This window comes from Lampetra planeri, chromosome 17, assembly GCF_965212315.1.
Source record: "Lampetra planeri chromosome 17, kcLamPlan1.2.h2, whole genome shotgun sequence".
NCBI lineage: Eukaryota > Metazoa > Chordata > Hyperoartia > Petromyzontiformes > Petromyzontidae > Lampetra > Lampetra planeri.
In genome coordinates, this window is record NC_136123.1 from 8,441,210 (window position 1) to 8,458,986 (window position 17,777).

Consider the following 17,777-nt stretch of genomic DNA (forward strand, 5'->3'; position numbering starts at 1 on the left):
GTAGCTATAGCTACCCAATAGCAGCCATCATGTTAAAATTATTTTGCACTTAATTCTGCTAAATTCGAAAAGAAAAATCAGTTTGACTGTTCATGTAGCATGTAGAGGTTACTTGACATGATCTCAAAAATAGTTCTGTGACATCCGCTTCGTGACATAAGACTAAGTAGAAAGCATGTAAAGACGGAACGATGAAAACCTATTCCTGCACTCACCATAAATGCATTGAATTGTGCATGTACAAATCCATGCCTTATGATTTGTGAACATTATATACAAATAATATACATTTATGCCAACGGTGTACACAATACTACAACCACAAATCATGACAATTCATTGAATTACCAGGCAGTTGAAACTTGACATTCCTAAATAATAAAACAAAACTTACATTGTCGTAAAAAACACAACAACAAACGGCGTATCACCTAGCCCTCAAAGAAAGGTACATGTTGGAATATTTTGTACATTTATTTACGACCACCATGGGTCTCCACAACGACAGTAAAATGGAGACGCATAAACGTGCTGAACATTTAAAACTGATAGCAGGACCACGCTTGCACTTTGCTCTGACCCCCAATTTTACCCTAAACAGCCTCCCATTCTCATGGCAACCCAAACGCCACAGAGGCCGCATGCCCGCTGCTTGACGGTGAATGTTATCCTCTGCAAAGGGCGAGACCGATGTGCGGGAAGGTTCCACTCGGCATGGCCGTCGATGACCACGGGGGGCACACAGCAAATCGACGCAGCCGAAAAAAAAAGCAGCACCAGAAAAACAGGTGACGCTGCATTGTCTGCATTGCCCGCATTGTCTTTAAGCCAAACCCTTTTGTGCACTGCAAACATCGTCAAGGCAGGTGCACGGGACAGGTGGTGGCTTGGACACTGCACAGGAGCGTTCTCCAACAGGACGCTGGACATTAAGCACAAATTAGCCATCTTGGTGGCGACCGTTTTCACTTAAACGTACACTCTTTACGGTCGGTTGTCGCATTCACCAATGCTTATGGTTCTAGTTCAAGTCTCCAACCGAGTAAATTCTTCATCAGTTCAAGGTAAAAATGGGACGAGACCTCAAACTCTTCAGCATGACAAATCTTTTACACTTCATCAACAGTGATGAAACCTGGAGCTCCTGAGCTTCAAATAAATATATTTACCAAGTACAGTACAGAATGAAGAGTGAACACCCTGAAGCTACTGACAAGATAATTTAGAAACAACCACTCGGTGCTGTCCGCACCTGAGACCAGGTTAAGTTTGGCACAGATGTCCCACCCACCTTACACCCACTGCTTCTGTGCAATGGCTACACAGCTCAAGGCATAAGGGCTAAGCCTAGTAATGCTTTACAAGTTGAACAACATATGTCTTCAATTAAGCAGTCTTTCTCACACTCATGAACCTTTCAAAGGAGAGTAGTGTAATGTAGAACACACCTGGGTTAAGTCAAACACACGCATGGCATTAAGTTAGCGGATTACAAAACAAAAATGAGAATCTGTGAAAGCAAAACATTTGGGCAATAGATATTAACAGAAGAAATGATCGAAAAAAACCGTGCAAGATATCGATTGGTTTGCGTTAAAGAGGTATCGTATCTCACGCTCGCAAGCCCGAGCTCAGAGAAAGGCTCCAATGATCAGCTGTGACGTACGCGGAGCCCAGACATGACACCGTTCACCCCCCGAATTTCGTCACCGTGACGTCAGCCGGACAGCTCCCGTTAAGTCACCGGATCTAATGCACGAAACGTGCTCAACATTGAATGCTAAACGAAACCTTGGCTCCCCACGTCCGCGCAATCACATCGCACGACCCTGTCAAATCGCACACACCCCCCCCCATCCCGTTCGTCTAAAAGCAAACGCCGGCCATGTGATCACGTCTCCAGAGCATAGCGCTTTGGCGCGTGGCAAAAATACTCACTTGACTTTGGAGAACGCGATGTCGACGTCGGTTGATGTGATTGCCTTGCCGTCGATGACCTTGCAGTCTTTGCACAGCTTGGCGAAGTTTTTGCCGTTGAGCTCCTTGCCCGTGGCCTTGGTGTCTCCCAGGACGGCGAACTTTTTAAACGAATCCTCCAGCGATGCGATGTCCACCTCGCCCTCCGCCATGTCCAAACACCCCTTCTCCTCCTCTCCTCGTCACTGCTCCGATGGGATGATTTTGTTTCAATGAAGTCGCTCCTGCCCGCTACACAAAACACAAGTTGCGAGACCGCACATGACGTTAACCAATGCATTACTTAGCGTGTTTTGTAATTGTTCTTTATTCAATTACTCATTCGCGCACACGTTGATTCAATGAATGTTGATTATAGGTCCCTCTGGAAGTTTTCTCAAGACAGAAAATAGTCCAAGCGCTCTGTAAATATTAATTAGATTCAAATTTTCATTCGTGAGAAAATGTTCAACAATTTTATAGTTTGGCCGACTGCTTAAGAACTGTTAACTACACTCGCAAGTGATGTCGTCAAGGTAATTAAATATAGACGTGCTAGAAAACATTTCCGAGTGTAAAAGTTTGTGGATTTAAACCGTAAAAAAACCTTGCATTCTGCTACCTCGGGCAACAAGTGTTTGATGATGAATCAACATTGGGCAGGCCCCGTGTTTTCTGTAATTGACGTGAGGTGTGCCTTGTGGAGGTAATTATAGCGCTTAAGGTATTGTGCCAAGCCACGCACATTAAATAAATACGCCTGCCACACCCCAACCACATTGGTCACACTGCAAAAGCCAATCGCTCAAATAAAACTCAACTGTGAGGCTTTGTGGGGGATTGTTTTTTTTATGTAGATGTACATTTAACAAAATATACAGACCACCACCCGATGTGCGTTTCACGTATAACCACTTTTCCCGAATGCAATACACACGTTAGTTATGTTTGACATCTAAATAATGCAACACAAGTGTTATTATTATGATGACACCAACGAAACCATGCCGCCGTGGTAATGTAATATTCATATTGCAATAAGTAAACGGAGAAATCAGTGATGATCTCGAGAAATGTTTGCTGTTGCCACAGTGGTGGTGCGAGTAAAAGGCAACACAGGCCATTGCCGATGGCTGGACACACAGGCAGAGGCGATCGTGGCAGAAACGTTTTTTTAAGAGGCTTCAACCCTCCGATTAGCACGGCTGGCTAGGTATAGTGCTGAAGAAGTTCAACATATAGACAGACAATACGCACCCTTTCCAAAAAAAAAGTATTCTTTGTACACGTACCTTCGGCCACATTGCCTTCTGGGAGGGATTTTATTTTGACATACAAACCCTGTCCTACCCTATCGAGGTGAATGTGGCACCTCTGTGGTTGCATCGGTCATGTGACTCATTTGTGCTGCCCTGGCTGCTGTGTCCCTGGGGCTCGTTATTGCTCTTGTGAATGCCGAGCCCTGGCAACAGTACAGGATGGTCCAGATATCTTGTGACCCCCCCGCCAAATAATTGCCGCTAAAAATGCTTTGTTCCTCTGCCAATTCATTTCTGTTTTCACAGCCCATCGGTATACAAATATGACGTTTTAGAGAACTAAATAGGGGTCACAAGACATCTGGACCAGCCTGTTGTGCTGTGGTTTCTACACCGATGTAGTTATTACATTTTGTAAAACGTCTTATGATTGTAATGTATCGGATACACTCGTAGCGTAATACTTCAGAGATTAACGTTATGACAATTACTGATGTGAATCATGCCAATTCCATTGCCCTTGTACTTTTTATACTTTCCAATTAAGGACGAAAGCATGAACGCATTAGCTCTATCCATCTGTCGATATCAAGGGGGTCAAAATAACTCATTCAGATGTCCAATATGAGTGTTTTAATATAAATTTGTTCTCATGAGGATTCTTTTATCCTGCAGAAAATAGGAGCAGATCGATCAGAGGATTGCCCAAAACTCGAGGATATAACACTACTTCTAAATAGAAAAGCCTTTTTTCCCATGGCGATGACATCATGCACCCCGAGCACATGAATCCCAATAACGTCATTATATGCACCGTCATCCTGTCACCTCGTTACCGGGCTCAAGCAATAACGTCATTCTTCATCGGCCATGACCAATCCACTGCTGTATGAATGCACACCCAAGCCATCACCACTCCTGCGACATGACAATCCAACCCAGTAACTGCACACAAGCTGATGTCATTGAATCAGGATAATATTTATATGCTCCATCTCCTTGGTGGTCCTTCTACTACTTTTGGGCACGTGCTTTCCCTTGGCTGTCACTATGTCATTAATCTTTCCAATCAACCATCATCCCTTCTAGCAATGTGTCCTGCCCAAGCCCACGTATATAGTTTATTTTTTAATTTAGTGACTTGCTAAAATTCCCTATACTTTGCACTCCTGCCTGTGTTCGTATTGTTTCTTGTTGTAACTTTTTGACCTGCCCCTACTGGGCATCTGTGAAAGAGCTTCATAGCTCATCGCATTCTTCCAGTCTAAATAAAGATTCTGATTCTAATTAAGACTTTAACAAACACTCAGTACGTTATCCGGCACGTTCTCAAATCCCCATGTTCATGTCGCAATGATCCTTTGAATACTTTTCAGGATTACTTCCATTTACACATTTTCTTTGTTCATGTCAATGTTTCTCATCCAGTTCACCGCAGGTAATAAGTATTCATTAGACTTAAAAAAATACTTTTGAGGACAAATGTACGTTGGAAAGCATTTGAGAATATTTGCAGTCGCATTCCTTTCTTCTGCGTTCTGTTTATCAGATAAACCAGGGGTCGGCAACCAAAATAACAAGAAGAGCCATTTCTTTCCAATTCGGTACAAAATTCAGTATTTCAAGAGCCGCAATGCATCTATGTACATACGTACATATCGTCAAGAAGCAGCCCATAAAGAGCCGCATGCGGCTCCGGAGCCGTAGGTTGCCGACCCCTGAGATAAACACTCGCAATGGAAACACAGCCTGCATGTTGGTTATTGTCAGGCGCTCCGTTGAAATATTGAAATATTTGTACTGTACTGAATAAAGTGGCCCAAGAAATACCCTCCTGAGAGAGCGTTACAAAACTCGGTGGGGCTTTCTGGGATAAACACATCACATTGCTGGTCGGGTGTTTATATAATGGATTGACGTTCAGAGGGGTGACTGCTCAATGCAGAGGCAGTTTAATGATTGTCTACAATACTGTTGCATTGTGGTCTATCGAGTGTGCGTGTGACACACATATGGGAGGATTGACCTGATAAAAAAAAGCCTCAAACAGCTGCTGTTTTTTTCCCCAGGGTTGTTTCGTCTGTAAAATGTGTGCATGTATTTTACCCGCAAAATGACTGAAAAACCATTCAACATATCATCCGGTACTGGCCACTAATTTACCATTTTAACACCGAAACGTGACTAACTGGGGCACACTAACTCTTTCCAACAAAGTGGTGAGGCATGTTTAAGCTCACAGCACTGGGAGGGGCCAGGTGTTGTGATTGATAAGTACACACTGAAAGTTATCCCGCAGCCATGCGCGGCCCCAGAGTCCAGCAAACACCGTGTGCCTTTCAATGTAAATGGCCCCACAAAGACAAAGATCCCCCGTATAGCCTAAACAGACTGTCGAGGCAAGTGCTGTTATAGCAAGTAGCACCTATGAAGGCCAGCACGGCACACAAGGGGGTGGGTGGCCAACAGCACGCCCGGCCGCCTTTGTCTCCTTAGTGGCAATGTTTACATATCGCACCAGTTACTCACTTGAGGCCAAGTCCACATCGGGGAGGGCCAGGACCGGTTCACATAATCATCACTTTTGGTGTTGGCCGTGAGCCGGAATCAAACCCGGGTTTCCATGTTCGTAGCGCAGCACATTAACCGCGACACCACCGCCCCACAGCGCAGACACACACACAAGACTTCCCCAAAAGAATAGTCAAAATGTTAAGAAAATACCAGCCCAGGAACTGTGCATAATTGCTGCCAGTTTATTTAACCAGGTGAAACGTGCATTGAGAGTCACATTGTCAATTTGCAATGGGAACCTGCATTGTCGTCGTCGTCGCTGAGCGCATGGAAACGAGAACAAATGAAGATGTTCCCCACACCCCTTTGTCGATGCACTCCTGGATGAAGGCCTCCATCGTGCGGTGTCGGTCGTGAGCGTCGTCTGATCGTACTTCACCGCACTTATCAGTGCGGGTTGGGGAAGAGGGGCCGAGTTCATACAATATTTGGATAAAACTCGCCGCTGCTGATGTTTGCCGTGGCTGGGAATGGAAATGCTCCACCCGTGTATTTATTTAGCGAGAATTCATATTTGGGTAATTTTCAGTGTGTGTGCAATACTGGAAAACACATGTGAGTATAAGCATTTTGTTCAAATTAATTAAAAAAATCCCATTAGATTTACAATTATGCCACATGCATTATATATAACCACATATAAACTATGCATGTTAACACATGCATACGCTATACGCATGTGAAGTACATTCTGTAGACATATACACAACAGACCCATACTACACACATTCAAAGCACATACCATATCAAGTACGACGACATTTACTGCCAGAATTATGCACAGTACAGACTGAAGCATATGTCAAACACTGTTTGATGTTTATTTTTTAATTAAGAACATACTCGCACTTAATGCTTTCTTTTACACCACAGTGGGCTAAGTGGTGGAACAGAGGTAACCACACTACGGACAACCTGGTTACCGATTCCCGGCATGGATAACTTCCGTGTATAGTGATATCCGAACCGGGCCTGCATCCTCCCACTTCACCAAGCTGGTCTGATCTGTGTGATGAAGTATGGTCAAATAACCTCCATGGCTAACATGATGGTGTGGAGAAGCCGTCATCCAGCAGTGGATTGACCAAAGGCTTCATCTTCTTGGTTCTTTCGGTAAAGTCATGTAGAAGGGAAATAAAAAAATTTCAACAGACCTGTTCTTCACCTGAGGACGGCTGCTTGCGTTGTGGCCGAAACGTCGTGATAATTGTATTTTATGTTTTATTTTTATTATTTTATTATTTCCCTTCTACGTAACTTTACCGAAAGAACCAAGAAGATGAATCTCTGCAGTCACGAAAGCTTTAAATCGATATTTGACCAAAGGCTGTAAGTTTATTCTTTTATATCACAGCACAGTACTGTAATCCATACTAATAATAACATTACAATACCGTGCCATACCAGACTATACAAAATAATGTTCCATAAAAGATGAGAGTCAATAATAGGAGTCAAGCATGAAAACAATTATTTAAAACTGTTTTTATTTTTCCAGGTAAGGCCCAGAGCTATACAGCTCTTTTTCAGAAGCGACCTGGCCACCAATGAAAACTCAACAAAGTGGCTGACCCTGTGGAATTTTTTAGCAGCCAAATTAAGTGTCTGTGTGTGGTGCCTTACACCTCCACCATAGGGATGTGGAATTTCCACCATTGGCTCAGGGCTGCTCATGAAGATGAATGCTGCACGAACAGTCATTTGAGCAGACTTTTAATCGTCGATTCCTTGCGCATCCCTGTTCTCAAATAAGCCAGAAAACCCTTCCATATCGTACGCCCAAGACAGCGCTGCAGGGACGATTCATTAGCAACACAAATTAGTAAATATAAATGCGTGGCGGCATTACCAAGATATTTCCCCGGCCCATAGCCCCTGGAGGCAAGCCTAGAGAGGAGACTGAATGTGACCACACGCGCTCACGCTGCAGTAAAGGGGTCACGCAAGGCCACTCGCACCCACAAAGGGGGCTCTCCATTTCAAGCACTGCCCAGGCAGACTGCGTGAGATCTGTCAGTGGCGTCTCAAATTCCCCACGCCAGGTGTGGCTTAGAGTAGAGGGAGGAGGTTATTGGTTGTGGTGACTTTTAAAGACAAAAAAAGGGAGAGACCAATAAACAAACAAAATATATATGCCCTGCGGTCACATTACAGAACTGTGTCGATACTGGGTCACACCTTGTGTTGTGGAGAACTACCATAATAATGTAAAGTGCAATGTCCAGCCCTCTTGTTGATCCACTACTGGATGAGGGCCTCTCTATGCTGCGATGGTCGTGGGGCTACTTTTCTGTACTTCACCAAGCTGGTCGGTGTGTTGGAGAAGACGGGGAGCAAAGAAATACAGTACAATAGATATTTTTGCTGCACCGCCCTCTGCTGCCCACCACGTAGTCACGCAGTCGAAAAAATCTACAATGCATGGCGGGCGGCCATCCAAGCACTATCTAAGGCTCAAGCATGACTTTGGCTTCGCAGATATTGCAATAGCATTACCAGCAATACTGTAATACAAATGCAACAAGTTACGTTGTTATACACGAAAGCCTCATTGATTCCGAACACCATGTTTTATCTGGAATCCAATTTCGCCATGAGTTGCAACAGCTCACACCGGAGCATAAGATACTACGATGAAGGTTTTGGCCAGTCCTCAACCCCAGTCATCACATCAACTGCACCTCCAATTATCACGATTGGCCACGTACGGTGCGAAAGAAGTTCAAAATACAGACATGCAGGTGTCCCTCACGGAGCCGTCCTGGGTCCTCTACTTTATTTCCCTCGGTCTACATCGCCGTGATTGGTCGTCTCATCAACAGTAACATAATAAACAATCACACCTACGCCACTGACACACAATTATACTACACTAAAAGCTGCAATCAGGGCCAATCAACCTTGAAAATGCTTCCCCAACATTGCAACACTGCGTTTGGTCAAATCACCTATGACTAAACCCTCAAACGTCCGTAGCCCCTTTTCCTAAACACCAATGCCGCTCGCTCGAAATCTTCTCACACCACTGGCCCCGCCATCAGCCACGCAAATAATTTGAAGATCATCGGTGTCACCTTGGGACTCTATATTCTCCACTCGACAGCCATGCGCTCAACGTGATCACTAAAATCCATGCCATTCATTCACCATCTCAGGACCTGGTGGCGGTGGTGGTGGCACATCTGCCCAGCGTGTGACCACAGCCAAAGCAAACATCAGAATCAGAAATATTGACGGTATTTATACTGGAGGAATCCGATGAGCTATAAAGCTCTTTTTCACAGATGTCCAGTAGGGGCGGGTAAGAACGTTTGAACAACAAACATGCAAAGCACAAGAAAGGTCAACAAATCAGCCAAAAACATACAAATAAAACTAAACCATCCCAATCCTATCGGGCAAAGCCCACTGAGTTATTCACTTATTTTTCAGAAACGGCCTGGCCACAAATAATATCTCAACAAAGTGGCCCATCATTTGGACATTTATAGCACCAAAGCAAACACTCTGTGGCTTGCAGGCATCGTTGGCACTCGTCTTGTTGACCCCCAATGCCAACCATTCTCAGACAATCAGAAACAAACACCTCAACAAAGTACACCGCCTTCAAAACAACCCGTCATGTGTCCTGGGCATCATGTGCGACCCACATGGTTTCCATGGCTTCGCTAAAAATGTTGCATTGGCTCCACCGTCAAATCAAAGATACGGAAAAAAAATGTCTATCCTGTGCCAGAGATCTCTCTCTCTCAAGGTATCCCGCCCCATATCTCTCCGATGTCCTTCTTACTCCACTAACCACACCAAACCACCGCGTCCCTACACAGCACGCCTGACAACCTACTCATCGTACCCAGAACCAGCACCGTCCTGGCTAAGCGGCGCTTCACCATAGCTACAACAGCCATCTGATACGCTCGCCCACCGCACACTCGCTGCATTCAACATCATCCACCTTGAAGCAGGTTGGCTACGTACGGTGTGAAGGAAGTTCAACATACATACAACCAGCAGCTCAAGGCTCACATATTCAGGCTGGCTTACGACGAATAACTTTTAGCTTTGTTTCCACGCCTCCGAGTACTCGATCGAACAATGCGTTCCGATTTGTGAAATAAGCACACGTTATAAATTGTTCGTTATTAGTATCAAGGGGGTACAATTGGGGAAGCTTATGCGTTTTTATATAGAGCATATGAACATGTGGGAGGAAACTGGAATTGCCGGAGAAATCCCACGCATAGAGGGACGACTGAAAACCTCTACAAATAGCTTAGAAAACTCCCTGCTGTATTTTCTGTCACAGCATTGCCCTGACTGGTAATGCACAGCCCTTTGTCAATCCAATGCTGGTTGTAGGCCTCCTCATGCTGTGCTACGTCGTCATGGAGATTTGTTTCATCATAACGTCACCATGCTGGTCAGTGTGGGTTTGTGAAGGGAGGAAGGGCTCAGGATCAGTTCAGATATCGCTCGTCACTGCTGTTAGCTGTGGCCGGAAGATTCACATCGTGGTGGTTGGGGATATAACGCAGTGCGCCATCCACTTTGCAACAGCTCCACCCTCTGAAGGACACATTTGTAATGCAAACGGCGCTTTTTGCTGGATCCACCTCCTCCCACCTCCAAATTAGTGGCTCTTGGATGTGTTCCATGCAACATGCAACATAGAGCATGCAGCGTTTCATAATTCTGAACAGGATTTCATTTCAGCGGCACTACAACAGTATTGGATTCTTAGCGACGTGAGGAATGAAGACGGGGAATATAAATTGGGTCTCTGAATCACCTGTGTTTACTTGGCAGCATCGTGTTTCTCTTTCGTCATGGCAACGATTAAGCCACCTTGCTCGAGGTATTATTGATGAAGAAACATCTGCTCTCCGCGGGTGATAAACCGAGTACCTCAGCCCAACTTTCAAACATGCACCTTGCACACGCCCTTCGAAGGCATTACCGACATTCAATGCCATTTGATCAATTTGGCTACGGTGATACTGTACACGCATAAGGCCATTCAAACCTGACAGGTTAAAGGCAAAAACAACTGCATCTTGTAAGCGGCCAGTGAGCGAGTGATGCCTGCCACTGCTATTATAGGACAGCATTTCGACACCTCCGTTGGGGATGTATTTCAGTTGGTAAAGAAACAGGAAACCTATTTGCGATGATGAATTTAAGTCCCAGGCAGTGTTAACTCTAGAAACCTCATCACCATTCTTTCAGGGCTGGTAGAATCGAGTGAAAGGTATCACCACTTGGTGTAAAGTCAACAGTGGTTGGACTGTGGTAGACTTGTCCCTATCACGGCGATTATTCCGTGCGCGCAGACCAGATCTTTGACTTGTCGGTGCCACCGGCGGTGGGCATAGCTTCAGTGGTTCCAATTTCTTTATGTGACCAACTACAGCGAATTGTGAGATAACCATTTTAAATGAGTGGGGTTATTAAATAATTCGCTCTCAGTCATATACATAAATGGGTACTAGGAAAGTTTTTTTTTATATATATAACTTAGGTGGTACCAATTTCTGCTCTGGCCCATGGACTAAATGCAGGCTTTTCTTTACTTACTTAGAGAGGAGTAACGCAGAGTAACAACCATGGGCAATTACTTTTATGAGATACCCTTACTGACCGGGATGTGTAAAACAAAGTTCTTCAAGCGGCTTTGAATTATTGATGCGGGGCAATGATGCTTCACTGCTGCTGTGTTTGTAATTACAGTTCTGAATACATCAAGGTCCAGAGTGGTTACCCCCCCCCCCTGTCAACTGTTAAGATAGGCAATAATGTATAGTCACATGCAGTATTATTACACGTGGGCAGACTTTACCCCGGCAGGCTTGCACCGTGCCAAACCTAAATGAAGTCAAGGACCTCTGTGCCATCACAGCTCGCTACAGTACACCTCTGACTGCTACGTGTTGCGGAGTAAAAGTGATGCCGTACTGTACAATTAATTGCATAAATACTGAAATACGCAATGCGGTTTCCGCATCGCAGACTACATGGCTGTGGTGCCTTTTCACATGAGCCGGATTTACATTGACTCAAGCATGTCAACACGGGTAAATAATAAAAATGGTGATACCGCATGCGCATTGGTGCACAGGCGCACATAACAGCAATAAAAAAAAACTCAACACATCTGTCAAAAACACACACTTCAAAAGGAAAAATATATCATAGACGACATTTTGTGCAATGACCCTCATGTGTGCTATGAAGGTCTATGGCTCAAAACGTCACCAATTATGTACTTTGCCTTTTAAGGCCGCATGTCATATTTCTTTTTCACCTACGTGACTTTACCGAAAGAACCAAAGAGTATGGATCCTTGTAGTCACGAAAACTTCAAATCTATAATTGTTGAGTTTAGAGTTGATAATAACAATGTAGAGCCCTTTTTCAATCCACTGCTGATTGAAGGCATCCTAATGCCATGTTGGTCATGGAGAATGTTTGACCATACTTCACCATGCCGGCTCGTGCAGGCTGGTAGAGAAGGATTGATTACAGAAATAGTTCAGATATCACCGACCAATCATGTCAGCTTTGGCCGGGTATTAAAATCAGGTTGCAGAATTCATAACATCAGTGCGCAAACCACTGCACCCACAGCTCCACCCCTAGATATGAGCTTTGTCAACTTCATGCAAAGTAAACATGTTAAGGCGAGATGTCTTCATAGGCCTCCTCTTCCAAGACGTGAATGCTGTGCTTTGTGGGTCGATTCGACTCTAACCTCTGGTTCAGAAACGGTCATTAATGAACATAGTGGAACAGAATTACTGAACAGTGGGGAAAGCATCGAGAAGAAACACATATACATGATTGCAATTATTTTGTAGAAACAGAAAGAGGAACATATGAATTAGAGAACTTATATCATCAAGCTAGTGATATCATTCAAACTGGTAAAAAAAGTTTAACACGGAGGCTTTCGCGACCAATATTATTCATAATAAACGTGTTTGGGTTAGATCGCGTTATTTTTTTCATTCGCCAGAATTGCCCGATGATGCTGGATGCAATTACCAGCGAAACGTCGTACTCAAAAAACTGTAAATGTTGTGGTTTTCTTTCTTCAACACATCGGTGGGCTAAAGTAGTGAACTATTTGTCTTTTGTCAACGTGACACTTTTTTGCTGATTGGCTGTGTCGGGTGGTGGAGGGTTACGACACATTTAAAAATAACGCAATCTAACCCAAAACCGTTAATTATGAATAGTAAAAAAGTTGAGTCCACTTGGACGGTGAATCCTTATGGTCAGTAGAGATGATAGCAAAATTGTCCAGAATAATGACTGTGTGGGCAAGCCAAGATAATAAACCTGAATATCCAGCAGTGGATTTGCCATGTCTGATGAAGACTTTATCTCTACATATGTTAAAACCACACACAGAAACGCACATGAAAAGGCCATGTGTGTGTCGGAATGCAGGCAAACTCACTCACCCTTACCTTGTTAAAATCTCTGGAAGTTTAAGTATCTGGTGCCACACACACACACAACTATAATCATCGATGCCGATTTCATGCCACACCTCACTAAGACCACACATATAGCCTTGGGCACGTGCGCTACAATTAACTGATGGTGACTACGGCAATGACAAACGTAGTAGCCTTCATGCAAAACGTATCAACCTTGTCAAGAAAGCATTTCTTTAGTAATTGTATCGGTTAAAATGTTTTTTGAAGGACCCTCCAAATAACCTCGTGTTCTGAACAGGGCAGTAAAAAGCGTAGCTCGTAGCATTCTACAAATACTCGACAGCAGAGATGTGTAGTCCGCTTTTTCTGTTTACCGTCCATAATTTACAGAATACATACTGTATTGAATTAGCGTTCACCCCAACTGCATTTATGATGCAGTGTTTAGTACATACATCACGCAGTTTATAGAGCGCGCAAGATAAATTACACTTAAACAATACTACAGTACATATATACAAAGGCACTTGTATAGGTATGGTGTGTGCTGTAAGTTTGTTTTTTGGAGGGTTGGCACGGGGGGGGGGTAGTTTTGAGAACCCTGGACAGTGTCAATGTCCTCATTGTAAAGCAACATCATCGAGTTCTGCCCCCATGAATGAGGTAGGTGGTCGTGGGTTACATTTACTGTGGCAGCATAAGGATCACAACGCACGGTGCATTCTAAACTAATGTGATGTATTTAACAACAAAAAACTTTACTTCTGGCTTAAAGGAATGAACAACCATTTCAACATGTAATCTCCTGTTCTTCCACACACACGTGGAAAAGTACTCCTGCAGTAAAACGTGGTAAGCTGCTAATGGTAGATTCCACAAGAGCACGCTTTGAAGTGTTGGTTCCCTCTAGAAGGCAGCCCACCCACACCAACTTCCTTGTTGGTCCCACCAGCCTCCTCCAAACACCACCACCACTACCCAAGCCTGCACCGAATTGTGGCCAGCCACGGCCATGATGGGTCCCAACCATTTGATGGGTCCCAACCATTTGATTGGTCCCAACCATTTGATGGGTCCCAACCATTTGATGGGTCCCAACCATTTGATGGGTCCCAACCATTTGATGGGTCCCAACCATTTGATGGGTCCCAACCACTTGATGGGTCCCAACCATTTGATGGGTCCCAACCACTTGATGGGTCCCAACCATTTGATGGGTCGCAACCATTTGATGGGTCGCAACCATTTGATGGGTCGCAACCATTTGATGGGGCCCAGCCATTTGATGGGGCCCAACCATTTGATGGGGCCCTATCATTTGATGAGGCCCAACCATTTGATGGGGCCCAACCATTTGATGGGGCCAAACCATTCATGGGGCTAGACCATTTCATGGGGCCCAACGTTGTTGCGTGTGTGAATTGGGGTACAGACAAATCTGCGGGGCTATTGTCGACAAGATACGAGTGTGGATGACTTCAGATAATGACATGTAGCAACGACAAAATGCCCAATCACTTGATATAGTGCATACCGAGATGACACTGAAATGTATGATAATAAAGCCCAGATAACCATGAGTACTAGAGCAAGAGTTATTTAGGATGTTGAAGTATTTCGTATGTATGTTTAACTTCTTTCGCACCGTTCGTAGCTAACCGTGCTAATCTCATATCATCAGTCTGTCGAATGCTGCACCTTTACTGCAATATCTCTCACCTATTTCATGGTATCGTAACGTACCCCAGATATAATTGCTCATCACTATCGGTCCAACACTGGCCGGATATTTGTCCAATGTAACACCTTGATCGAGTTAACATTTCTGTGCGTTCACTTCAAACAGCAGGCGTCCTACGGTATCTTCACTTACAAAACACGTACACAACTCAGGGACACGAAGCCGCTTAGAGCACTGTGTGGACGATTTATGTAAACACAAGACGCACAGCAAATACAGTGTACATGTGTACAAGCCATATGGACACCGATGGTGCACACTTGCATTATACAAGATACACACACACACGTGCGTGTAAGACTGCAAACAGCTGGAGGTAAACACAATTTTACCGAATACATTCACACTTTTGCAGGCCATGCACACATACGAAATACACCAGTGTACGTAATTGCAACCTAAACGCACATCTATGTATATATAGTACACGTATAACATGTGTAAACATGTACAGTGCTGTACTGCAGATGTGTCAACATGACCACGGTCTATCATGTTAGTTAAGCCGAAATTGGTTCCACCTAAGCTAGCAAAATACTTTAATCGAAACCAACTCATAGGCTCAACAACAGAAGCATATAACCACAACTCATCTCGAGTGGCCATCACACACGATTCGGTGTTGTTATTTCCCACGTGTAGACGTGGGAAACACTAAAGTTTATTGCAACTTTGGTGGTATCCAACAAGAGAACTTATCTCGTCTGGAGCACGTGGGCCCTATAATGTTGCCGCTTGCGTGAATACTTGTACACACAAATACACTAAAAGCCAGAACACGTCTTTGCCTTCAATTGATGAAGATTATAGACACACAGAGAGAGGTTCTCACAGAGATGTTTTCATTCTACAAGCGGCACTGTCTCCTCTATTGAACCATCATCACGATGTTGGCATCTCTGTAAGGACAAACGCTGGGAAAACGCAACTCAAGTGTGATTCAAAACGATGTGTCCATGCAAACAGCAAGGAAACAAGACCATCATCAACATAATCATCAACAACACAGTGTGGAAGCCTGGAGCCACAGACACACATAGTTTAACAAGGAAGACTTACACAGGCACTATAACAGCATTTCATTTCCTTCCATGATGTACTCCATTACGAAATCTCTAACATGAAGAAGTCTAATGGCAAAGATGTCGCAGTGCTGTGATAAATGTGATGGTACTCACGGTTCTTGTAGTTGTTAGAGACGTAACTAGACCGCCTCTATCCCAGCCAACGTTTGTAGAGGAAGGAAACAAGATACGATGTGGTGTTAGTGTGTGTGTTTGTGGTGTGTGTATGTGGTGTGTATGTGGTGTGTGTGTGTTAGTGTGGTGTGTGTGTGTAGTGTGTGTGTAGTGTGTGTGGTGTGTGTAGTGTGCGTGTGGTGTGTGTTAGTGTGTGTGTGGTGTGTGATAGTGTGTGGTGTGTGATAGTGTGTGTAGTGTGTATTAGTGTGTGTTAGTGTGTGTGTGGTGTTAGTGTGTGTTGTGGTGTGTGTTAGTGTGTGTTGTGGTGTGGGTGTTAGTGTGTGTAGTGTGTGTGTGGTGTGTGTGTTAGTGTGTGTGTGGTGTGTGTGTTAGTGTGTAGTGTGTGTTAGTGTGTTAGTGTGGTGTGTGTGTGTTGTGGTGTGTGTTAGTGTGTGTGTGGTGTGTGTTAGTGAAAATAGATGTTTTGTGGTGTGTTCGTGTCTTTGTATGTGTGGGATGGTGTGTTGAGTGTGTGTTAGTGTGTGTGAGTGTTAGTGATAATAGATGTGTGTGTGATGTGTGTGATGGTGTGTGATGCGTGTGTGTGATGGTGTGTGTGTTAGTGTGTGTGATGGTGTGTGTGTGTTAGTGTGTGTGTGTGGTGTGTGTGATGGTGTAAGTTGATGGTGTAAGTTATAGTGACCGTGTATGTAGTGAATGTAATCGCGAGCAAAGTGTGTTCAGGTCTCGCGATGTTCAGCGTCTTTGTTGGGTTACACCGCCGTGTTGATGCACTCGTGCTGTTGTTTATCACTAAGAGTCCTTTATCAATGACGATAACTATATAAAATATAACTATATAATATATAATATCACGGCGTATGCCTGTAGACAACAGCTTTGTTATAAAAGTGAACGATATACGCAACAGTAGTAAGTGTAGTTCTGTACAGTACACGTGGTTATGCCATACGCCTTCGCTAAATGCTAATGTGTATATATATAATGTGTGTATATAATGTGTATATGTGTGTGTGTTGTTAACAATATACAAACCGTGTAATAGTGTGTGTGGTAACGTGTATAGCAACAACAGCAGCAATAGTAGTGTACAGTCTACGTACGGCTGTGATATAAAATTAAAATGTATCAATACGGCTCTAGCTGTGTGTATTGTTGCGATCGATATGTAAATATCGTGCTTATGTGACCCTCGTGTGAGTGTGTTACTTACTACACAGAGTATAACGAGATAACGTGTTGTACACGGCTATGGAAGCGACCAGCCTATATATGACTACGTCCAAACTCACTACCGCATTCGTGTGTACACACGTGTTCGCGTGTGTGTGTGTACACGTGTGTGACTGTGTGTGTACACGTGTGATTGTGTGTGGTTGTGAACAGAGTTAGCCTACTTTAACTAGTGCACAAGCTGTGTGTGTGTCTCTTACAATGTTATCTCTGTTAGTAATTTTTTTTTTGCTAAGCGTGGCAAGTTGGATCAGCCTCCTCCCTCCCTCCCCCCTCCCACCACCTCCTCCTACCGTGCGTCACGGAAAAGTCAAAAGGCAAAACCCAACCGGACGTGCCTGGAATTTCATTTTTTTTTCTCCTCCTCTAC

The 17,777-nt window shown here is 44.1% G+C and overlaps 1 protein-coding gene across 5 annotated transcripts in view; it reads right to left on the reverse strand.

The window, feature by feature from the left end:
• LOC144723338 (tubulin polymerization-promoting protein family member 3-like) overlaps positions 1-17,634 on the reverse strand; it is a 34,843-nt gene extending 17,209 nt beyond the window's left edge. The window contains exons 1-3 of one of the 5 annotated variants that reach the window (XM_078602045.1): positions 17,388-17,634; positions 16,151-16,187; positions 1,939-2,208 (exon numbers count right to left, since the gene is read on the reverse strand). In XM_078602045.1, coding sequence (XP_078458171.1) covers positions 1,939-2,129 — 191 coding nt within the window. In that variant the 5' untranslated portion in view covers positions 2,130-2,208; positions 16,151-16,187; positions 17,388-17,634. Of the gene's footprint in view, positions 1-1,938; positions 2,209-16,150 lie in introns of all 5 variants that reach the window. The other 4 variants (XM_078602048.1, XM_078602047.1, XM_078602046.1 and 1 more) reach the window with 4 other exon arrangements.
• Positions 17,635-17,777: the final 143 nt, after the last annotated feature.